The sequence below is a fragment of the Pagrus pagrus genome, assembly GCF_965226575.1.
Source record: "Pagrus pagrus genome assembly, chromosome: 1".
NCBI classification, from domain to species: domain Eukaryota; kingdom Metazoa; phylum Chordata; class Actinopteri; order Spariformes; family Sparidae; genus Pagrus; species Pagrus pagrus.
In genome coordinates, this window is record NC_140185.1 from 35,003,776 (window position 1) to 35,028,049 (window position 24,274).

At 43.5% G+C, this 24,274-nt stretch overlaps 1 protein-coding gene across 2 annotated transcripts in view; it reads left to right on the forward strand.

The window, feature by feature from the left end:
* The window catches only part of homer2 (homer scaffold protein 2), a 37,968-nt gene extending 14,829 nt beyond the window's left edge, over positions 1 to 23,139 (forward strand). For both annotated transcript variants that reach the window (XM_084354272.1, XM_084354271.1), the window contains exons 3-9: positions 9,108 to 9,239; positions 9,525 to 9,617; positions 10,380 to 10,531; positions 13,312 to 13,468; positions 14,580 to 14,690; positions 18,835 to 18,915; positions 21,084 to 23,139. In XM_084354272.1, coding sequence (XP_084210398.1) covers positions 9,108 to 9,239; positions 9,525 to 9,617; positions 10,380 to 10,531; positions 13,312 to 13,468; positions 14,580 to 14,690; positions 18,835 to 18,915; positions 21,084 to 21,272 — 915 coding nt within the window. In that variant the 3' untranslated portion in view covers positions 21,273 to 23,139. The remainder of the gene's footprint in view (positions 1 to 9,107; positions 9,240 to 9,524; positions 9,618 to 10,379; positions 10,532 to 13,311; positions 13,469 to 14,579; positions 14,691 to 18,834; positions 18,916 to 21,083) is intronic.
* Positions 23,140 to 24,274: the final 1,135 nt, after the last annotated feature.

The window sequence follows — 24,274 nt, forward strand, 5'->3', positions numbered from 1 at the left end:
GCCCTCTCACCTGTGTCCACCGATATGAAAGTCAAGTCACAAACATGTTAGGTGAACATCATATGACACATTTTGTCAGAGTGTCGCTTTGGTACGTAGGCTATGACACTTACTCCCACATTCCACCAGATCCGTGTTTGGTCCGTGTCTGATCCACCACGGCATCAATTCAGCACAGAGCAGACAGGAAGTCAGACACCGAAGCATCAAAACATCCGGTGAATTTTCAGAATAAAACACTGACGCCAGCAGTCCAGCCTTCTTCTACTCTGGTTGGGAACACTAACCTTTTGGTCAATGAAGATTTAAAATTTCTCCCCCTAAAAACTACATCAAGCACCTTTTTTAATATACGAGTTTATGAAAGTCTTACAAACATTTGTTAACCGCTCAGGTGAGAGCAGAGCAATAACATTAAAGTCGAAATCAAAGTCTGAACATCAGCAAACATCCATTTAAACAAATTAACCAGAGCAGCCAAGAGCTGCATACCTGTCGAGTGGCAATTAAACTCAATTATACTCAATTATCTGTAATTGGCTGTCGTCAACAGATGGCAACAGTCATCGTACTTTAAGGACGTGAGGATGGAGCTTCTAGCTGGTGGTGCCAGTGGATCAGCTGTTTGTCCAGTCAAACTACTGTAGACAGATTTTTTTTTTTAACTGATTCGATGTTTTTCTTCTGACCTGATCTGTATGTGAACAGTCTCAGTAGTGAAAACGACAGACTCGTTTCACAAAGTGCTTCATTTTCGTCATTAAGGTGTGCAGATTAAATCATGCATGTGATAAGGCACCACATGAGCGTGCCTGTATCCCATATTCACACCTTCTCCTGCCATCTAAAAGAGTAGATTATGTGTTTCCATGGCGATCAGAGTCTTCGACGTGTGAAAACTGGAGGAGGGTTATGACAGCGGTTTCTCCCCTCGGCTGACACCGCCGAGGCAATCACCTTTCGCACCATCTTAAATCACACGGATTACCTGCAGAGGCGAACAGGTCGACGGTAGTTCGGGTCTGTTCATGTCCTCATGGTCGGTGGTAACGTTTCGTTTCTCTGTTTGGGAGTGAAGGGCCTGTTGAGCTTTCATTGTCGGGATGACCGAACCCACAGCTGAGGGGTCGGTCTCACAGAAGCTCAACATAGATGCATCTGAATGTAGATTTAGCATAGCAAACATTTTCTGTTTAAAGGGGCAGTTTGTAAGATATGGGCGATGCAGGTGAGGTGAGCAGTGAGCAGGAGCTGTGTCCTGAGTTTAACATTAGAGTGTGACGTCGTGTCAAAGACATCTTTGGACTGTGTTGCAGAGATGTCTACTGAAGTTGGCATGCTAACCAGCTGGTAGTGTTAACTAACTAACTTTGAAAAAAGTTTTTCGATACCATGTTGGATACTACAGGGGAAATTTTTCATTTGGGGATTTTTATGAAAAGATAAGATGAAAACACGCTCAAATATTCAGTATAGAGGTGTTTTGCACCATCTGACTCAAAATAAAAAGAGCTTCCGACGTGATTTTTAGATCAGGAACACATTTTCATGCACAACTTGAGGCTTTTCAGTCAGAGTTTAAGTAAATAAACATCTTGAACACAATTTAAAACGTATTATTTCTCTATTCCTGCGCAGCATTGTTGAGTCAAGCTCCATTACCTTCAAAATAGCTCTCTTCCCACAGCTCCAAACCAGAGAAGCAAGACTCTAATCTGTTATGTCATCAAGCAGCACTACGGCGCTGACAATACTACTTGCATATTTATCTTTCAGATCCCTTTTTATAAAATAATGTTTTCTTTGTACGACTCTGGCTGGATGCATCTGTATGTTCTGTATGTCCTGAAGGCCAGGAGTCCTCTCTGCTCTCCCACTCCTGTCATCCTTTGTGCCTTCCCGTCTCTCCGCTCTGCTGTAACCTTGAGTAACAGAGCGGTATGTGTCATAAAATGTCTGCAGGCAGCGGCTATAAGTGAGCTGTGACGATTTATGAAATAAAATGTTATCTCGGTATGAATAAAGATGACTCCAGCTGATTTCAGTTCTATCCTCCTCTTTTCCAGTTAATTTAAATGAGGCGAAGTGACTCCGGCATGAGCAAAGTAACCGTGAGCGACGAAACGTTGAGTCATATCAAATAAATGTTAAATATAGTTTCTGGTTTGTACACTAGCTGCGAGGGAGACAGGTCTTGTCCGGAAGAATAGTCTGTGCTGCTGCACACAGTAACTATGACAGACCGTCACTTTATATTCGTCCATCCGTGATGGCACGGCAACTCGCTGAGGATGATACGGCAAGTCGAGGAGCGTATCAGCACTTTTGACTCTTCGCTCCTCCTGCATCTCATCCAGCGATGTACCAACAGCTATGACAACACTGTGAAGGGTTTGCTTGCAGTACTTTATGAATTATTCCAAGTGTGATAACTTCCTGAGCCAACGTGGGAAAAAACAAAACTTTCTGCTCCTCTCTGGGTTGGAATATTTTCTTTGCTCATGTTTTTCTCTCCTACATCCTGCTGTCTCTCTTTAACCTATTTTTTCCCCCTAATTTCTTACCATTTCTCGCCAAGTTGGTGTCCAAAATTAACATTTTTACTCATGTGCTGAGAGCCGGTGAGCTTAAAGACACCTTTCTGTCTCCTCAATTATGCTAGTGAGCTTGTTAAATCTGTTTCTGACGGGTACGTTTGCCAGATCTTCTATTTGTAACTACCGTAATACAACCAACAGAGTTTCTCTGCGTTGGTAGCATTGGACATGAAGGTGACATGTTTCAGAATCCAGTACTCGCCGCCCACTTTGAAGTTGGAGTTTAAATCAAACTCCTGCATACAAGTCGTCAAGCAATCCTCCATAAGGATCATGATGCACACACCAGTGTTGGTCTCCAACATCAGCAAGTTCAGTGTTGTGCAGCATATCAAGGACTAACTTCTTCCAATCCAAAGGCTGCTGCATCAGCTGACTGTAAAGACTTACCCCCAGATTGCTTCGGCATTGAGTTACGGCTGCGATACGGTCGCCGGACCTGCTGTTCTGGACAATGCTCGTGTTTCCATCGGCTGCGCATTCGCTTGTGGGTCATTTCATGCCAACTCACCCAAACTCCAGAACTTTTCCTGGTTCGTTTCATGGGTTTTCTCGAAAAATAATACACACTGAAACTTGCAAAATCCTATAGCTGTGCTCCAAATACTTTTTCAAGTTTGGCCCTCTGAACTAAATGTCTCTGTGTGTGCGTATTCTCAGCCTCAGCAGTCTTTCATTTTTCACTGGATTGGGTTGAAATTGTGTCCTGAACATCCAAAAAACACTAAGAAAGACGTGTTCAGGACTTTAATTGTAATTGCTCACAGACACACACAAACACAGTCCCACACCGATGGCAGCAGCAGTGGCTCGAACCACCAGCCCAGGGATCAGTGGACGATCTGGTTTCAGTCCTGAGCCGCAGCGCCAACGATCCGCGTGACGATATCTAATGTTATGTAAGATCAGAGCCTAAATAATACAGAGTTAATACTTCTGAATTTTATATTAGTCAGCCTTTTATGATTATATAAAGGACAAGGGCCAGCTCAGTCACAGTATGATTCGTAGATCTTTTGTGAAGTTTGTGCGGAAATGCAGAAAACCTGCCCTCAGTTTAGCCCCGACTCCAGCTCAGCTAACCCCCTCCTCCGTCAGGAAACCAACCCTGCGTCACTGCCACCAGGGAACACTGTGTTTTTTATCAGTTCTTAATATATGGTGGGATAATGTGCATCAGGTCATCAGAGTGGTTGGCAGACACACAGAAAATATTTAACATTTCCTCGTCCTCATCACACCTCTGCTTGATGAGCAATCCCAGTTTTTTTTTTTCCTTTTCGCTGCCTGCTCTGACGAGAGGACACGGCGACCATCATCTCGTCTTTCTCTGGCTGCGTTTCAGTCCCAACGCGGCTGCCAGATCCTCTCGTTCATCATCATCATGACCGTCCTTCGCTGCCCATTTGTCAGCATTACTTTTGATGTATATCCTTCCAAAACTCGGCTCAGCTGGACCTCACTGAAGTCTGCGAGTGCGGACGGCAGTAGATGAGTGAGGAGCTGGAATGTAAAGAGCAAGTGAAGTACTGTCGACCCATTTATCTTCTCGAAATGAATCAGAGTATCATGTTTCAACCCTGTACGGTATGTTGAATGAAGTCACATGTGAGTCGAGGGTTTTGGCTCATAGATAACCCAGACATTTGAATTTTCATCTCCCTAAAAAAGCTCCCACGCAGCTATGACGTTTGGTTCCTGACAACTGATCACAGCTCTTTCCCCACCGATGCTCCCCTCTCCCATGTTCTACATCTCCTGCTGCTTTACTGACGCTGCAGATTCTGCGCGCTCTGCAGACACATAATCAGCCGAGGAAGATTTTTTCCAACAACCTCCCGGCTGTCTCTGAGTTTCTGCCTGACCCTCAGGCCATTGGCCCGCCGAGCTTCGCTCCGCGCCTCCTGTGCCACTTGATCCTCAGCCCGGCTCTCCACCGGCACAGCTGCCAGCGTCACTCCGCCCTCCCTCCCTCCCTCCGTCACACCCTCCCACTCAGACGCACGCTCATACGTGCCAGCATACAGTCACAGGGCCCGCGAAGATGTGGGCCAACCAGGTCATCCTGTGACTGTAGCACAGAGATCATTAGTTGGGTTTCCACATCGGGTGTCTTTATCTTTTTATCTTTTGATGACCATCGTACAGGATCAATAACCTGTTCAAAGTCGTTATGCATCAGGCTGAGCAGTGTAGCTGAAAACAGTCTCTCAAAGTAGTTTTTCTTTTTCAGTATATGAGCAGTATTAATCGTGACAAGGCAAAAATATTCAAAATTACTTAAAATAATGAAATAACTTAAATCGTTCAGTCATTCAAATGACAAAAAATAGTTTTAAAAAAACCAAAACAAAACTGAAAGATATTTCATTCATAATCCTAAAAGACAAAGAAGGGTGGCGAATCCTTACAACTGCAAAAACTGTATTATTAAGTATTTTTTCGGGATGTACGATGATATCAGCATGTCATCGGTATCAGCTGATGAAGGCTTTAAAGGAGCACTCTGTAATTTTAGGGAAGAAATTTTAATCAGAAGAGAAAAATCTTCATTGACTGATTTTAAAAATAAATAAACATTTTATGCTTAAACAAACTCGATAAACAAACTCTGTTTTCATGACTGAGTAAACAATCTGACATTTAAGGACAACACACTTTCTGTCACACACTGTCTTACTTATGTGGCGGACCCTGCCACCTTTCTAGCTTCAAACAGTGTTCCGGGACCTTATTTACCTCTGACAACAGTTTGTTTACTCACCTACGGAAAAAATGAATATTTCAGAGTTTGTGTTATTACCTCATTAATATTGTAAATATTAAAATTCTGAGTTTGAATTTCTTCTTCGGAGCTACGCAGAGCTCCTTAGAGCAAAATATCAGACCAAAATGAACAGTCAGGCCGATGAGAGGAGCATTAACTATGTGTACACCCTCTGGCTACATGGTTTTCTTATGTTGCAATAACAGATTACAATTCCTCTTTAAAGTCGATCATGATTATTGATTATTATTGTCATTATCATCCAGCCCAGTCCAGTTGTGAGTGCTAACGTTTGAGCTTTTCAGTGAGCTTCAGGTGTTCAGACACGGTCCTTGCGGGCGAGTCTTGCCACGCGGCAGCCATCTTGCAGTTGTTTTGGACTAACGAGATCAAAATGAACGGGGAGAGTGAATCGGTGACTGTCCCAAGTATAAGCCCCATTTTCCCACGGGTTATACTTTCACGACACCAACTTCTTTTACAGCTCAACACAGGACGCCACGATGTGACGTTAGTTTAATGTCAAATCTTTGAATAACCTCACCTTTCTCTGTAACCCGGTGCGTTAGCTCGATACTCTCCTCTTCCATGCTTATCAGAAGTCTGTCTGAGCCGCACCGAATCTACTGAAGCTGTTGAATCTCGCAAGTGATTGGCTGATATCTTTTTCGGCGGGATATGAGTCACACAACCTTTCCTATTCAAAATGCATTAAATGGCCCGTCTCTCTCCATAATGTCTCTGGTTCGGAGCGGGACACTGATACAGGCTTTAGGTTTCATTATTCTGAAGACGGAGGCGGCAGGTTCAGTTACCTGCTGCAGCTTTACTCTGATCCTCTCCACCTATCTACTCTCATTTTCACCTGTTTCATTTTGACACATTAGTTTTCTGCAGGTTCTGGTCCTGCTCTTTGTTCCTCACCTGTTGGTTGCAGATGTTTACTTTCAGTTTGTATCATGACTAAATCTGAACCACCAGCACTCACTGCATTATAAACGGGCCTCTCCTCTATAGGGCAGACTCGCAGACCTTGCAGACGTCTGATTTTACTGAGGTGGAAGTCCACCGCACGCTCACTTCTCATAAATCAAGGACACTCCTTCTTACGCACATGTTGAGGGGCCGGTGTTGCTGCTGAGTGACTGATTTGATTAAGTGTTTTGTAATTACATGTGCTTATTTGTGCACCTTTAGTGGTCTATTGTGTGAATTTTATATTTGGTTTCATTCAGTATCAGCTGACCAAAGTGTACATTTTGTGTTTGTTCTATTTTTTTATTTTCTTGTTGTGTGTCGCTGAAAATTCATAAAGAAATTAGATTTTTCCGTCTTAAAATGAAGCAACTCAGGCCCAGCAGAGCAGTAACGTGCAGGTAAACTACCTCAGCTCAGTGTCGGCTTGAATTTGTCTGTTTTTAAAGAGGTACAATGTCAATTTGGACTCTGGCTGATTAACGACACAAGGTACTCTGATAATTCGTGTGTGATCAGTAACGGGAAACAATTTATTTTGATTCATATATTCGAGTTTGAGTGTTTGAACAGTTGATTACGTCTGTTCACCATCTGTTTACCTTTTTGCGTTTGCCTCATCCTGCAGCAGCGGCCCAGTTTCTCCACAATGATCATTAAAGTTTCATCTTATCTTAACACTTCTCTGTGAGCTCTGTTAAATATTCACTCGGCTGCTTCAGATGAGACGCGCGTGTGTTGTTCAGACTTTTTGTCCCGGCTCCTCTGCCGAGGAAATTGGGTAACATTTGTTTTGATGAAGCCGCTGAAAGAGACTGTTCATTTTAAAATCAGATCGCCGGCACCTCGGTAAAATTGCTACTCTCCGTCTTAGCTGCAGGAACGCAGCCTGAATCGGAGGTTTTCAACATGATAAAGGTCTTTTTTTTGTGTATGTGTGGCGATCTCTGTCTTTAGGAGCCATTAGCGGTGCTCTGAATGGGGACACAAACGTCTAAGAGGGTATTGATCACAGTCTAATGCGCTCATTCTGCTCGCTCACTCTGCTTTTTAGGTGTCTGTGTGTCCAGTAATGATGCAGAGTAAAGTGCTTTAACACCTCAGCCACTGAAAAAGATGGAGAGGGAGACGGTGGGGGCGTAGAAAAGGACACGAGTCTGTCAGCAGTTTGAATTCTCGGATCCTGTGTTCAGAGCCATGTTGCTATGAAACAAGGGCTGCACTGTGATTAAACTGTCTGCTATTGTTCCTTAATTGTCGGGGTAATTTGCATGTGCTGTGTTTTTTATAAGTTCTCTTATATCTTGGCGGTGGGTAGACCGGGTTTGTGTACATGCAGACTTGTAAATGAAAGCTGCTGCTTGTGTTTACCGTTCATACAGGATGAGACGCGCTCGTACAGCGACGCAGTAAACACACAGATCAGTGCAGCACCGTCTGGTTTTTGAAGCATCTGTTGGTTTCCACCGTCACCGGTTACAATTTTAGACTGCAGCAGATGTTTTCTGGCAGCTGATTTACTGCAGAGCCACAACAGGTGACTGTTGCAAATATGGATATTGTAATTTGACCACTTAGAGGTTAGTGGGTCAGCAGTCACATAATACAGAGTGTGTGTCTGGTTGAGTCGGTGTTTTAATTCTTTAAACGTTTTGGGTGAGCAAATCTTTATTCGTAAGTGTGAAACCAAGACGAACATTTTTCCTCTACGTCTAAATATATATGTCTTTATTCAAACATTGTCTCAATCAATCATAACAGGGAAGAAACGAAGTACAAATACTTTGTTGCTGTACTCAAGTAGCTGTTTCAGGTGTGTGTACTACAAATATAACAGGCTCGTTACTTTAGTTTGATGCATTTGAGGGGGATTATGGATTATTTTTATTTGTCGTCATCGCACGCCGCCTTCCCAACATCACAAGACCGATGTCGACCTATCAGAGCACATCACGCACGGCAGACGTAGCGAGATGAAGCAACATAAAAAGACGGAGACGTCAGTGTCTCGTATCTGCAGAGAGTTTCTTATTTTCTCACTTTGTCGTGCTCGGGATGTTTTACCAGCCCAAAATGTGGCTATTTGACGTCCTGGGAATGAGACTCAACAATCAACTATCTTTTGTGGTGCGTTCAGGAACAGCTGGGACAAATCCTACTGACTCTACCTTTAACTTTAACAGTCTTTGAATTATATTAATATGACGTGAGCTTCAGTTAGCTTTGACCACAAATGTCCTTCAGAGGGAGACTTTTTACTTTTACACAAAACAACAAAAACCATCACAGCCAGCCTGACACTAACATTTCACAATCTGCTCACGTTTCATTTAATTTCTTTCTAATGTATAAATGTGTTTCCCTCCTATAGAGGATACAGAGTAATTACTCGTTTAGTAGTTATTAAAGATTGCTTTGTGTTGTGCCGTGGAGGCTCCGACATGAATCTGACTCTTTTTGATGAAGTGAATCATCCTCAGAAAAAAACATAATAAATATGCCGAATGTAATCAAACTGGTCAGTGTGGGCACGGTGTGAGACATGGGCCGGGCGTCAGAGATTAACTCTGGTATGAACAGAGTAACAATAGAGGATTGTCCTCTGTTAAATCAAAAGGGACTATTCATCATGTGAATGCAGCCGTGAGTCTCGGCTTTCCAAACCGAGCAGCAGAACTACGCTGGAAGTCTCCACATCTGTATTGATTCAGCAGTGTGATCTCCAACACGGCGGGGGAAAGTAATGATTGTTGTTTTTGTGTTAACAGGTGATCATCAACAGCACCATCACACCCAACATGACGTTCACCAAGACGTCGCAGAAGTTCGGTCAGTGGGCCGACAGCAGGGCCAACACCGTGTTCGGACTGGGCTTCTCTTCGGAGCAGCAGCTGGCCAAGGTGAGCGGAAACATCTCTGCAGCGTCACGTGACGTCACGAAAAGCTCAGAGGAAAATGTATCTGTCTTAAAACTGAGTGTGATTTGAAGATCTGAGGGGGAAATGAAGCAATCGGAGAAGGATTTAAGAGAATATCTGGCTCTTAAATCCTCACTATCACTAGATAATTGGCTCCATTACCTCCCAAAGCGTTTTTAAAAAGGAGCTTCGCTGCGTTATGACATTTCGGCTTGTATTGTCATGAATCATCACAGCTTTTCCTCAACATCTCTCTCATGTTTTCAGTTCGCTGAGAAGTTCCAGGAGGTAAAAGATGCAGCCAAGCTCGCGAGGGACAAGTCTCAAGAGAAGGTGGAGACGCTGAGTAATCACTCACAGGTAAATGTTCTCTCTCTGCTGTCTGACGGTCTCATTCAGTACAACACCGCCGCCGTCTAATGGCCTCCTCTACAGTCGCTGTCGGCCTCTGCAGAAAGAAAACGAGTGGCACTCCAGAGAAAATGATATAAATGGGAACGTTTCAGAACCAAAGGGTGCAGATCCTGTGTTCAGAGACGGCTTCTGACGTCAAATAGTTCAAATATTCATATGAAGCTTGTGAAATCATTCATGTAGCAGTGTAACAGGCACAAATGCATCAGAGTATCTTACAATAACGGATTACAGATACTTGCTTTTCAAATATAAAAAGACTGGTGTGAGGAAACGTAAAGTCATTTGTTGAAAAATGGGGAATAAACAGAATTGATCGGAGGTGCTGTAGATGTTGAGGTAGATCGAGCGTTACCGCCTGGTCACCGGCTGCCAACCTCGCTCTGTGCCTGCACCGACTCCAGATGGCAGGAATCGGACTCAACTCTGAGACACGCGAAGCTGCTGGGCCATATGACATGATGAACACTGGCAACAGCTTTTCTCACCCTGCCGCTGTCACAGCTGACGTGTCCGAGGTGTTTACAGTGCTTCACCCAAAAGGAGCCCAGGGGCCTTTTTTTCTCCCCTCACAGTCGGAGCTGATTTATGAGACACATTTTAACCCATCAGACCTTTTTATTAGAGAGCTTTGACCGAATCAAAACCTGCCCTGAAACAACATAACACGTCTCTCTCCCTCTGCTCCCCCCCGTCCACCACCACCAGGACCAGGACCAGGAGTCTGGACGTGAGACGCCCTCCGCCAACCAGGCGTCCAGCATTAATGGAACAGACGACGAGAAGATCTCTCACGTCGGTCCAGAAGCTGCAGTGCTGAAGAGCGAGAACGAACGTCTGAAGAGTGCCGTGGAGCAGAGGTGAGGTTTCATTTCACGCAAACTTCAAAAACCTCTTTAATGAAACGTACCTTTGATTTGTATCGTATAAAACCTCATTCAAACTCAACAGAAAAACAAAACTCACAAGAACCATCCTTGTCGTTCCAACACTCACTAACTCGTGATTTGGTCAAAATAAATCCTTAATCCACCGTGTGGTGTGAAAATAATCTCTCTGCACCCTGCGGCTTCCTTCCAATCGTCCTTCTCGCTTCTCTTGCGGTGGATTAAGCATTTATTTAAACTGAAAACCAGCAGATATTTTTTTCACCAGTGGGAAGATGAACCGTTATAGTTTTGGTGAGTTTTATTAGTGACACAGTAGGCCTACGGCGATATGTAAGTTTTAGACACGTTCACATTTTAACGATTATTTCGAAACTTAATGTTTCCGTCTTGTAGAAGTTGCAAAACTGTGAAATGTTTTGCAGCTGTAAAAGTCTAACTGTGTTGCCTGGATACAAGAGAAGCAAGAGTGAGCAGAGTGATGCTGGATTTCATCTCCGTTACAGATTTGCTAGATACGAGCTATTACCAACATAACAACACGTGATCTATCAGCCTTCTTTTTATATTAATCTATTTTATTCAACAGTTAAACATCAGCAACTGTGATCAAGACACATAAACACACTGTTTCTAAGCCCAGCTGTTTTCTCTTCACCTATTTTTTGCACAAAAATTACAATTCACATAAAGCAGTCTGCAGCTGGTGATGACGTGTGAACAGTGTAAACATCTTCTGGTTATTTGAATCTGAACTAATCGTGGCTGTTAAAGGAGTCGTGCACCGACGCTGCACTGTGCCGGTGCAGACTCGCCGTGTGACTCCTATCCAATCACAACGCTCGGTCAGAATCAAATACGCTACACTTAAAAAAACCTGCTTATTTCCCAGCGTTCATCCACACAGTCATTAACAAGAAGCTGACGTGAAAGTGCAGTACGAGTCCAGTCCACTCCAGCCTCACTTTTCTGCTGCCGGGGCGATATCACGTCCTCAAACAGCTCAGAAATCATCCCATCTGATCTGAAGAGTGACGCTGCTCCACTCCACCTTTTTGTTTAACTGGCCTTTATAATCCAGACGTGCGAGTGAGTTTCTAAATCCTATAATTGAATGAAGCACCAGATGTGGTTCCAGATGGGATTAAAATGACCTCAGGGCGTCAGAGTCGACTAAAACTACAGCGAGGACCTTTTTTAGCTAGACTTCGTCCTGGGCAGCAACAAAAACGACATGTTTGATCCAGATGGGATGAAAGAAGCTGAGGTGAAGAAAGGACTAATTAGCAGAACCTCCTCTGAAAACAATGAAGAATAATGAACATCTGCACGAGTGGTAACACTTCATTATACAGGTCGACTCATTTCCCTCGAAAGTCACTGATGTGTAATCGTATATTCCTGAGAAGATTCTTGCACAGGCCAGTGTGATTGGGCACTAATTATCAGGAGTACACAGCATGTAAAACTGCAGGGAAGTGCCATTGATTGATATACTGCAAAATGTAGCGTGACGTATCTCCGCTTTACAAACTGCACACAGTGTATGTGTGTAGTTAGTTTGTAGTTGTTGCTCATAGAAACAAACGAACCCTGAGGAACATCCACCAAACACAATATTTTGTTTTGTGCAAGCGTCAGGATTTCTAGGTGACTTTCGTGGTCTTGAAATAAAACCCAGAGTCCTCTTTGTGTGAGACCGAGACAAGACCTTCAGACCAGGACCGATCCGGAGCGCTACAGCACGACCCTGAAGTGTTGACGTTCATCTCTTTATGAGGTTTAGTGTTTTATGCTACGAGGAGCTCTCGGTCTGTAACGCTGCCTCTCCTGCGTAATCACTTTTCTAGTTGGAAGTTTTCTTGACTAAAATGTTGGATATTGTATAAATTATTTAAATCTAATAATCTTTCTCCACCTCAGGATACAAATAAAGTGTAAAGTGTTTACATCTGAGCTCTGAAGAATATTTACTTTGGTTTACATCGACCAGTTCAATTACAGAAACTCCTCTGGACATCTAACTAAACTGTATCAAACTTATAATTATCACATCAGAGGGGAACTTTCCGGAAACTACCAACCTGTAAAATAAAACTTGACTCAACACTGACTAAACATCGCAACCACAGAGAAGATATCTGTTTCTTAGCGGTGCGTCGAGCTGACACGTATGGTTACACGTCCTCCAGCTCGTGGCTGTGAAACGCAGTCGGCTCCACCATCGTTCTCGTCTCTGCCGGCTCTTTTCTTCGTGCCTTCACGAGGCTCTGGGATTTTGTTTTTTCGGGAAGTGTGTCACGGCAGTGAAACAGCCGAGGACTGCAGAATGCTGCGGTGCAAGTCTGTCCACATTTGATGGAGAGCAGCACACTTCGGCCCGGCCATGCATACAGGAGGGAACAGCCATGCATACTAAATATACCTCACAACCTCTCCAACCTTATTGATAAGACGATGACAAACACTGAGAAGATGCCAAACTGTGAGGTGGTGTGTGTCACGGCTGCAGCTCGTTAGACTTTTCCCACTTATTTCTTTTCTTTAATGGGCTAAATATCTCCTGACAGCGCGATGCACATCACAGCTAATTAAATAGTCATGACTGGAAGGATTTTGATGCATTATGTGTCATGTCAGTGGGCAGGAGCCCTCGGCATTTCAACACTAACCTGTCTAAAATTTTCCTTCCCATTAATATCTCTTCTCCTGGATCTCTCTCTCTCTCTCTCTCTCTCGTTTCTCTCTGACAGCAACACCAACGCCAAGAAGTGGGAAACAGAGCTGCAGACTTTAAGAGAAAATAATGCCAGGCTGGTGGACGCACTGCAGGAGTCCTCAGCTAATGTAGAGAGCTGGAAGAAGCAACTTAGTGCCTGCAAGGAAGAGAGTGACACGCTCAGGGAAAAGGTAAAAAAACAGCCACGCACTCAAGTTTAAAAATGTACAAAAAGCCATTAATTATCCTGCTGGCGGAAAAGGTGACTGGTTAAAAAAACATGTTTGCTCTTTTATAAAAGGAACAAAAGAGCACCACTCCGCCTCTGAACGAACACATTCATGGTTTCGGGTAATGTGTTAGTTAAATCCTTACAGACGGGATCTCCAGTTTCTCAGCGAGCAGAGCACTGTACATGTTATTAGCTCCTGTGTTCGCTGCACCAGCGTCCACTAAAAATAGACGCATTTTAGTTTCATAATCAATGTGGGCTGTTACTGCAGCTGGGCTGCTGTTGCAATCATACGTTCTCTAACAACCTGCAAGTTTTTCTGAAGGCATTTACCCATCAAGTCTGTTTTGTGTTTTTTTTTAAACCCGTCACCTGATAAAAACCCGTGCACTGTGAGTCCGGCGCGTTTTATTTTTGTATTTATTACGACGAGCTTGTGTTTCTTTCACTTCCTGAAAAAGTTAAATTTAAAAAACTGGATCCATCCACTCCTGAAAACGAGAGCAAAGAAAGTTTCACCTGCTGATAAAAGATCATGGGCCGTTGTCTTTGACCGTGATCTTGACAGATTTCTGTTAATCACACTTGATCACACTGTTTTGTCACACTACGGTGGCTCTGAACAGTCAAACAACCCTCTAAACAACAGAAAATCTGCTGACGGACGAAAGCTCCCGAGTCGTTTTGTAAACTTGATGACGCAACATGTTGTTGTATTTATTTTTAACTGTGCGGCAATATCAGATGACAAAAACAGACTCCGTGTCAAAGGTCCTGATTGTCAGCTGTAGTGTTAGTGTCAGTTTTCACAAAACATTTTCCACAAATACAAAGACTCAAGTCTTTATTGTCTTATATGTAGCGGTGTCACAGCCTTCTTAATCAATCTATCTAAAATGATCTTTCATTTCTGATCGTTAAAGTATTTTTTATTTAGGAAAAAAAAGTTTAAATTGAAAACTGAATCAGTGATTTAGAGAATCATGACAACCCTACTTACATGTAAGGTTTGAGTGAGTAATTGACATTTTTCATAACCCTCCTTTCTGTTGTCTTCGCCCTCTGTGCAGATCGCGGAGCTGGAGGCTCAGTGTAAAGAAGCCGATCAGGAGAAGCAGAAAAACGCCCAGCTGAGTGTCCGAGTGCAGGAGCTGGAGGCCGAGCTGCGGGACAAAGAGCAGGTGAGACGTTTGTCTTGAGACGACGAGGCCGATGTCGAGAGCTCATCTCGTTTCTGACACAGGTGGTGTTTTACTGTGAGAGTTTGCGGTTCACTCGGTTCCTGTCATCATTTCTACATCAAAGAAATCGGGCCCGACGCTCTCCGTCCTCTCCTGAAGTGACGGATCTGCCTCGATCTTAATTTCAGTCTTTTCTCTGCACGCCGGCTCTTCTCTCGCCTCTTGTTCTCACACAGTAGCACTCCTCTCCCTCAGGAGGTGATTATACCTCTGTGGAAGTGACAGTTTTGTTGTGGGTTCTTGGGTTTTGTATGGATAAATTTTTTATTTTTCGCTTGCTCGGCTAAACCCAGACCTTCACACTGCCCATTGTTGTTTCTCCCCCTTCAATTTCCTGTTTTTAGACTTCCTGTGCTGCTTATTTTGTTTAAATTACTCAGTAATTTGTCCTGTTCTGGTGCAGATGAAGTCTGCTGTGAAAGCGGTCAGACCGGGGGAATATAAATCCATCCACTGACTTTGTCTCTGGTCAGAGCAGCAGGGATTTTTGGCACAAATACCATTAGCGGCCTCGCCTTATGTCTCCTGCATCACTCATCCATAATCCAAACTAGCTGACTGTGGGCTCAGCGGGGCCTAATGGTGTTGTTATTTCTGATGAGGACGAGCCACGCAGTCTTTTGACCTTTGCTCGTCGCTGGTTAAACACCAATTCTGCGTGCAGACAAATGATTAAGGAGTGACTTCAGGAAATATCTGACGGCCTCGCTGCCTTTTTCTACAGTAACGTTGTGAAAGGGAAGCAAAGGGAAAGATAAACAGAACAGATTCAGTTTCTACAAGAGGAAACAAACCCAAACTGACACGGGTCAAACATATTATCTCCTTCGTTAACATCGTAATATGGTCATAACCAGTTAAATTGTATTTGTTTGCTTGAGCTCACGAGTTATTTCTGTCACAACAGCGAACTTTGTTTCCCCAAAATAACGACATAATTAATTCAAGATCACATTAAAGCAGTGGCAGCTGATGGATGACTTGTGCAGGCAGGTAATCCTTTCTCTGCATTTGTTTTGTGCTTTTATGCTTTTAATCTAAATTAGTTTTTAATTGAATAGAAAACAATGAATGTAATGTTGTCAGTCGGGGGCACTTCAGCGGTTCCTTACAAAGCCTCAGCTACTATCTGATGATAATGACTTAAATAACTCGTCGTCTCAGGAAAACAAAGTTCGTCATCTGGACATCTTGACAAAATGATCTCGTCATCTCGTGAAAACAACAGCTGTTATCTCGAGATGATGATGTAAATAACAATAACAGACAATAATAACTGTGAAAACAAAGTTCGTTATCTCAAGATGATCTCGTTATCTCGTGATCACGACATACATGACTCTTATTTCATGGTGGAGGCTGAGGACAGAAGCTGCTCTGTAGTCTGGTGTTACGGTTTGACTTGTTTAACCTTCATCACTTTTTGTCCACAGCATCAGTTCCTTGAAGGAGCTCGAGAGCGGCTCTATGTAACGATTAGTAGCAACTTACAAGCATTAATCATTTTTGTATTAACGTACGTGAGCAGATCGTAACCTGACATGAAAAACGAGACTTTCCTCCACGAGCCTTTGTTAATTGCTGCTGGACTGTGGATTTCTTTGTGAAGGACTCGGGTCGGAGTTTCCACGACAGTCCAGAGGATGCGACTTTGTGCACGTTAACAGAGAAGCAACTGTAGCTAACGTTAGCTGAGAAATGGAGTCCGCTAACATAAACTAACGACCGGCCTCCAACACAACACAGAAGGTCCACACAGCCTCTTTAAGTTCTGAGAAAAGAAACCTGAGCCGACGTCTTCATCAGGACATCATCCGTTAATCTGCAGAATATTTTTTCATTTTATGGTTTCATCATTAAAACACTAGAAAAAAAATCAGTTCCTCAAGCTTAAAGTGACGTCATCAAATGTTTTGTCCAGCTTTTCATTCAAATTTTCACATTTGAGAACTCGAACCATCACGTGAAGCTCTCCTGTTAATCTTACTTATTTAGTCTGAAGACATCAGAACTGAAAGATATTTGAGCCAACATTTGATACTTCGTCTGGATAAACAACTTTAACTAATCCTCAAATATGTTGTCGATTAATTCGCTGTTATTGTCGTTAAGTTTGATCTTAAAGCTGCTCGTTAACGTGCTGCAAAGTAAAGACATTTATAGCTGCTCTGCGTAAAGACCCTCTTAAATTCCCCCGAGGTAAACTGCGTCTGGGATATTCTAGTTTAGCACCTGAGTATTTATAGAGCGTATAAATCTTCCAGAGCGGTGTGTCTTACACAACAACAGGAAGGAAGCAGTTCAAAGAGCCGGAGCTGATTTTTTGAAAAGATTATAAGCGAAGAAGCGCGTGTCCTCTGGAGGCTTCAGCGTCGTCATCTCGCTGCAGCACCGACCGAAGGGTTCGTGCAGGAGGAGGTCTCGATGTCTGCAGAGCTCTGATACAGCAGACGGCCCTCTGAGGCTCGTCCGCCCAGTGACTCACCGCCTTCTAGAAACTCACACACTCCAATTAAACAAAAAAACAACAAGAAAAACAAAACGTGCCTGTGAATTATGAAGCGTTCACTGTGGAGTTGACCTCAGCGCTGCCCGGCCGCGAACTCACAGAGCAAAGCTGCTGCAGGTGACTACAAAGAGCCGGCCAATTACTGCTCGGCGTGGAGGTGCTGCAGGCGATAACGGATGCTGTGTGTTAGTGTGTGTGTGTGTGTGAGTGTGTGTGTGTGTCTCAAAGCAGCAGAGGGAAGAAGTTTTCAGAGTGATAATAGATTCTTAATTAAGAAGCAAACAAACTGTAATCGTTCCTGTCGGTGATGTTGTTTTCTGTCTTCATCTTGACGTCAGGTCTCTGTAGGCTCCGTGTTTTCCTCACCTGCTTCGTGTTGATTATAGTTTGTGTATTTATAGCAGACGATTAACTGCGACATCTTAAAAACATGACTCATGACTGCGTGTCGAGCTTTCGTAGAGCTGCAACAATCAAGCGTTTGCTGTTTTTGTCGAGTGTTAAATTAATCGGCGATTAAGTCGATTCTGTGATTCAGAATCTGATTTCAGCTTCTTGAGTGAGAAGATTTTTGGTTTCTTTGCTCTCTGACAGTAAACTGAATGTTTCTGGGTTGTGGACAAAACGAGACATTTAATGACGTCGTCTTGGACATTTTCTGACATTTAAGAAAAAGTAAAAGCTGATGGATTAATAAAGAAAATGATCTGCAATGAAATTAATTTAGTTGCACACTAAACTGTAGCACCGAGTATCAAACTGTCAATCCGCAGACATAAAGCCTGTGATCCATACTCTTCTTTACGTCCTCGTTAATCAGACAGTTTCTGATTTTAATCCGTATTTTGTCTGTTTTTGTATTTTATTTAGGAAAACACGTGAATCCACATCTAGGAAATCACTGCTCTGGTCGAGAAATAGTCCCTCATGACACCACAACGTATTTGTTGAACACTTGAACACTCATTCTCACTCGGACCGATGAAGATGATGGAAAGTCGTAGCTCACAAAACATCTCTGGAGCTTTACAGCAAAACGGCGTTGTAGCATCCTGCTAAACAACTGAAGTAAACAAACAAACAACAAAATAAAATTGCTTCATACAGTTCGTTTGGGATAATCCAAGTCTCCAGAAGCCCTAAAGTGACTTGAAAAGATGTTTTTTTAAACCCTTTTTTTCAGCTAAAATCTTCACTGTAGCTGCTGAGCTACAAGCGTTAGCGTGCACCCGGTCTGGGTGAACGAGCTCGAATGGTGTCGAGGGTGTAAATAACATCTTTTCAAATTAATTAGCAATCTCAGGGCTTCTGGAGACTATTACATTTTATTGACCATCCCCAGCTACTTTAGTTGTTTAGCAGAACGCTGCTGTTTTACTGTGAAGCTCCAGAAATGTTTTGTGGACTATGAACCTTCACCTGACTTTCCATCAGCATGTCTGTGAGGAGATAATGACTAAATTTTCAAGCTCAAGCTCGCTATCTAACATGTTATATCTCTATTATCTGGATGTACATTTCATTGGAGATTTTCTTTCCTTAACTGTTTTGTGATTCTTGTATTTTTTTTCTCAGGAGCTGGAGAACCTGAGGAAGCAGGCGGAGATAATCCCTCAGCTCATGGCAGAGTGCGAGAGCATCACCACAAAACTGCAGGTATGTTTTTTTAAAGCACTCAGAAACCCTCACAAACCGAACATTTCTCCCGGGTGTGATTTACCTCGGAGTATAAAAGCGGAGAGTCGGTACAGCTCGCACGTGAGGACACGATGTCTGTCGCAGCGAGGTGAAGCAGCCTCTGAGGCGTGAGCAGCGCTTTCAGTCGAAGGTAAAGAACGAGCGTTGCTGCTCATCGCTGTGCCCGAGGGCTGGTGACACAACACTCCTGTCACGTGTCTCGCTAACGCACACTGTGGTTACTGTATCTATTAATAAAGGTCCGTCCCTGGTACAACTCTGAGTGGATTATTGCCTCTTTGAAAAGGTTTCCTTCCTTTCTCCTCATCTGAGGAACAGAGATAATGCATCTCTGTCACGGCTCATTAGCTTCCTCACGGTGCAGATCTGATCAGTTGTGCTCTCTACAAAAACATCCACCGTTGTTTTTGAGTCTTATAACATTTCTGTGTTTCTGTGTCCGTGAGGTTGAGTTGGGCGTGAGAATCTGCTGTTTTTTTAAAAGCAACACTGATTCACACCTGTCTCTTTGTACCAGAGAGCACCTGTTGTTCAAGGCTGATCCCTCATTGAGTAATATCAGACTCTCTGTAGAACCAGAAGTGCCAGGCTTTGGAGAATGACTGTACACGTCGGGAGTGCCAAGTCTGACATGAGCGGCATCGGTAGTGACGCTCATCACGCCCCGTTCAGGCTGACTCAGGGTGGCTTTTTGTCATCCAGGCTGTCATGCATGTGCTGCCTCTCCAGCCGGGCCGAGGGGAGTAAAACCAACAGTGGCATGCCTGAAGTTCTTGTGCTCACAAAGCTCGACTGCCTGGTTTTTGTTTCTGCAACAGCCAGCTGGATGAATGACAGTGACAACAGAACCGGCTGAAGCAGGAGTTTTATCTGAGCAGCCATCCAAACTGAGGAGAGTCGCAGACAATGGGATGTCTCGAATACCTCGGTCGATCCACGAGGCCCCAAAATGAAAAACTCAACCTCGGCCCGTTCTGTCGAAAACGACTTTTTCCAGCTGCGGCTGATTTTAAAAAAAAAACCCAATCCATTTATTCTGCCTCTGTGTTTGTGTTAATGGCTCCCCTCTATTTAAAGGCGACACCCCACATGGAGATCAGGTTTCAGGAGTCAGCTGGAGGATACAGTCATGCAGGCGCAACACCCTTTTAGCACTCCTATTTTAAACCCCTCCCTTCAATGGTATCCACGGCATTAATGTGTCACTGCTGTCGCCTGCTTGTCTGACAGACTCCTTAATCCTCCCACAGGAAGAAACTGTACGTTTCCTGTTTGTAAAGTCCAGTTTTCAGCCCTGATGAAGCTTTTTGCAAATGAAAAGGCCAGTTAACTGCTTTTATCTCATGTTTCGACTGTAGCTGCGAGACGCTCGGCCTTTTGGTTTGGCATTCAAGATTAAGTGAAAAGGACGCACCTGTGCTGCTTCATCAGCTGTGACACCTCTCTTAAAGGGACAGTTCAGCCCAAAATCAAAAAATACATACATTCCTTCTAACCTGTCGTGCTGTTTATCCATCTAGACGGTTTTGTCGCGGGTTTTGGAGATGTTGGCCGAGATATCCGAGATGTCTGTCTTCTCTTGAATATATGGCTGAAAGGCTCATGACAGCTCAGGATGTCAACATTAGTGGCGTCCTCCTCTGCTGAGCTGTACCTTTAGCGAGTTAACATCTTGTCCATGAGTAGATGCAGCTTCCTTCGACGCTGCTCAGTCTGTGGATTATCTTGAGTAAACGGGTCATGATTATTTTTTGATTGGAGCCCGACAGATACTCGATTTTCGGGGCTGACGATGATACCGATACTAGGGATTAAAAATCATTATTGATAAATCGGCTGATATACAAACATTTTTTTTGCAGCGATCGCTCGAACGTGGTCATCAAACAAACGGAGGCAGGAGATTTTACAGTTTAACAACAACCTTGTTGTCCAAAATGACATCAGTGCACTGAAACAATAATAAAACATCACCCCAAGCGTCTTTTTCTGGGTTGTAATCTTTGGTTTCATCACCCAAAACTCAGCAAAACAAATGTATTTCTGATTTTGTCTCTTTTAAGAAATGAATTTGATGTCTCTGTATCCACCAACTTTTTGTTGTTGTTGTTTTTATCCACCAATAGGCTGCAGAGACGAAGAACGGCGAGCTGGAGGGGAGGATAGGAGGTCTGCAGGTCGACATAGACGACAGTCGACAAAAGCAGGGCAACATGAAGGGCGAGCTGAAGAAGTTCATGGATATTCTGGATGGAAAGATAGACGAGCTGCATGAGTTCAGGCAGGGCCTCTCCAAGCTGGGTGTTGATAACTGAGGGAGAAGTGGCACTGAGTTGAAAGGGTCAGAGGTCAGGTACGAAGGATTCACTACAGTATGTCTTCAGGGCAGAAACTATGTGGCACCTCCTCCCCCGGGGGTGATGTCCACTCAGACACTATCAGCTTTGGCTTCTAATAAACACTACCATGTGAGAAAGAGATTTGTTTTGGAGAGGGAGAGCGAGCCTGGCAGGAGGAAGGCCAGCGCTCCACCAAATGGCTCCATTTTGTACGCTGGCATTTTGAGTCACACTCTGAGCTTACTTACCCGTTTCTGTGGGGGGGGGGGGCGGCTTTAAAAAGCTGGTGGTGGGTTTTAGATTCAGTCCATCTGTCTTTGCTCTGAAGGCTGCAGCGCTTCTTCACAGGCAGTCTGAGTTTAGAGTAGAAGAGGGGACTCAAAAGGGCTAAAAATGAATAACACACACAGACGATGCTGTTCAGCATCACTCAAGTAATAATTGGTGTTAATCCTTGTGGCCCCCTCGGAGAATTAGAGACGAAGTCTTTCTACGGACTGTCCTCGCTGTTGCCTCTCGTCTATCTCAGGTGTGTTAGAAGACAGTTTGTACTCATCAGATTTTATGCACATGTATGACACACGGCCGCGACACAAAGTGCCTCCAGGTGAGTCGAAATCCACCTGGCAAGGAGAACTGGCCGAGTGATGACCATCACCATAATAATAACTTTCTGTGAGAAACATCCTCACTGATGAAATGAGAGACATACGGAGGCATCCTGAGGAGGTTAAAGGGGAAGTACGGTATTTTAAAACCGTAGTTTAGTGTATTAACAAACTCTGGTGTAAATGATTCATACGTCGAGTAGATCGCCTCAGCTGGCAGCTCACAAACTGTCATTTTGGACCCACGACTCACGATCAAAATAATGTTTTTAAGGAAAATAGAAACTTTTCTACAAGCTGTCGATGTATTATCTTCAAAAAATGATTTGTCTACATAAAAATGTTACTAATATGACCTTTAACATAAAATAAGTTGCTTTAACAAACACGTATGAATCATTTTCACACCGAAACAAGTTAATTAAAGGGTTTAAAAACACCAGACTTCCCCTTTAACGTGGTTAAAGGACAGAACAGGCGTTTGCACAAAAATAACTTAAGAAACATCCAAAAATAATAACAATAAATAATAATAATAGGAACTCCATTTAGCCATGAGTGTAGTGTAGTGTAGTGTTAAAGGATTCTGTGTGTGCAATAGTATCGTCGTCCGTTTGCAGAACAAAGACGTGCAGCGTCTCCGAGGCCGTCGATGTGCTTCCGACACACTGGTTTTTGTTATGGTGGTGGTTATTGTTGGGTGAGGGGGACTTGGTGCTGCTCGATGGGTGAATAATGTGAAAGTGTACTTCACTGTCAACATTTAGATGGCATGGGCCTTTTCACAGCCGAACCCCGTCAGATTCTTTGGTTTTTGTTTGACATGTTTATTTATTTTGGTGCCTCTCTGCAACTTGTGTTTTCTCGAACATAGAACAAAGTTAACTCGATCCTTAACCTGCTGTCTCTGTAGATGTACAATAATATATAAAATATACCAAATTTGTTCAGAGGTTTTGTTTGCAGGATGAAACACGGACGGCTCATGTTGTGGTGGCATATTTACTGGGTGATACTACGATGTTATGAGTTTATATTTTTTCATTTTGTTTGGAAGACGGAGATTTCTATGAAGGGACTTTTCTTTGCTTCTCTCTCTGTTCATAAGGCACCTGAACCTGGATAACACGACGTACGATCCTTCCTTTTGAACCAACGCCTCTTGTGCACTTTTGTGACTCCTGTTCAATATTGTACAATAGAACTGACAATTGTTAAAATTTAGTTTAATTACAGCGCTGAGTCGTGTCTTTCTTTTTTTTTGTTCTCGCTCTTTTATTGTTTTATTTACAGTGAACACTTAAAACAGACACAAACACATGAAAACAAACAAAACATCACAAATAATTGAAGGAATTACAAATGATTAACTCTTACCCATTCACTCTCACTCTCTCACGGTGATGTCGTCGAACCATTTGTGTATAAATTAAAAGCATGCAGCGTATAAACAAGCCAAAAACATACAACTTTAAGGACACGACCACATAAGACAGCAACAAAATGTTCCTCCACATCTCATCACCTTCACTCCACCATGTTTTGCTGTTTTTAAACAAACATTTGATCATAAATATAAGTTAGTTATTGATTCGTGTTCAGATCATCTTTTATAAACTGGTCTGGACTGGGTACAACTCTCACTGTAACACTTTTGAGGAGGGCCACGTCTTGGCAGGAGAGGGGAGGCTTCCCTAATCCACACTTAGTCACACATCGTGGGTAGAAAAACTTAACTTCTGTTGGAGCTTACGAATGTGCTGACACTGTGAAAGTCTCGAGGCGTTTTTTCCTGGATGAGAAGCGCAGAGAAGGAGGTGGAATGAACCTACATCCCGCCGAGGCTTCGAGTACAGAAGCTCCGCCACCGCACGTCTTTTCCCTCTGATGTCGATTTACATAGCACTAAAAATAGCCGTAATCCTAACAGAGACGTGCAGAACCGAAGCAGAACAAGTGGGATTTAATCACAGTCCGTGACGCGTATCAGTTTCTCCGACATCAGGACAAATAAAGTAGAAACACACAGGAGCTTGTTCGAGGGGATGGAGAAACTCCAGCGTCCTCGCAGCACTGCAGGGCTGGATCAGAGGACACGTTGCCTTGGCAACTTAATCCCACTCGCTCAGGTTTTTTTGTTGTAAATAACGGTGTGAATGATCGACAGAGAGAGGTAGATCCAGTGCGACCTTCTGACAATTACATTTTTAATTACACAAGAGAGTCGGTCGCCTTGTCTCGGCCAGTGAGACGGCTGGATGTTGATTTCCCCGATGGACTTTAATCGTCTTTCTCACCTTCAGAGATCAGCTGCCCGGCTCAGGTACATCTGGGCGGAAAATTAATCTATATGCAGAGTGAGAATCAATT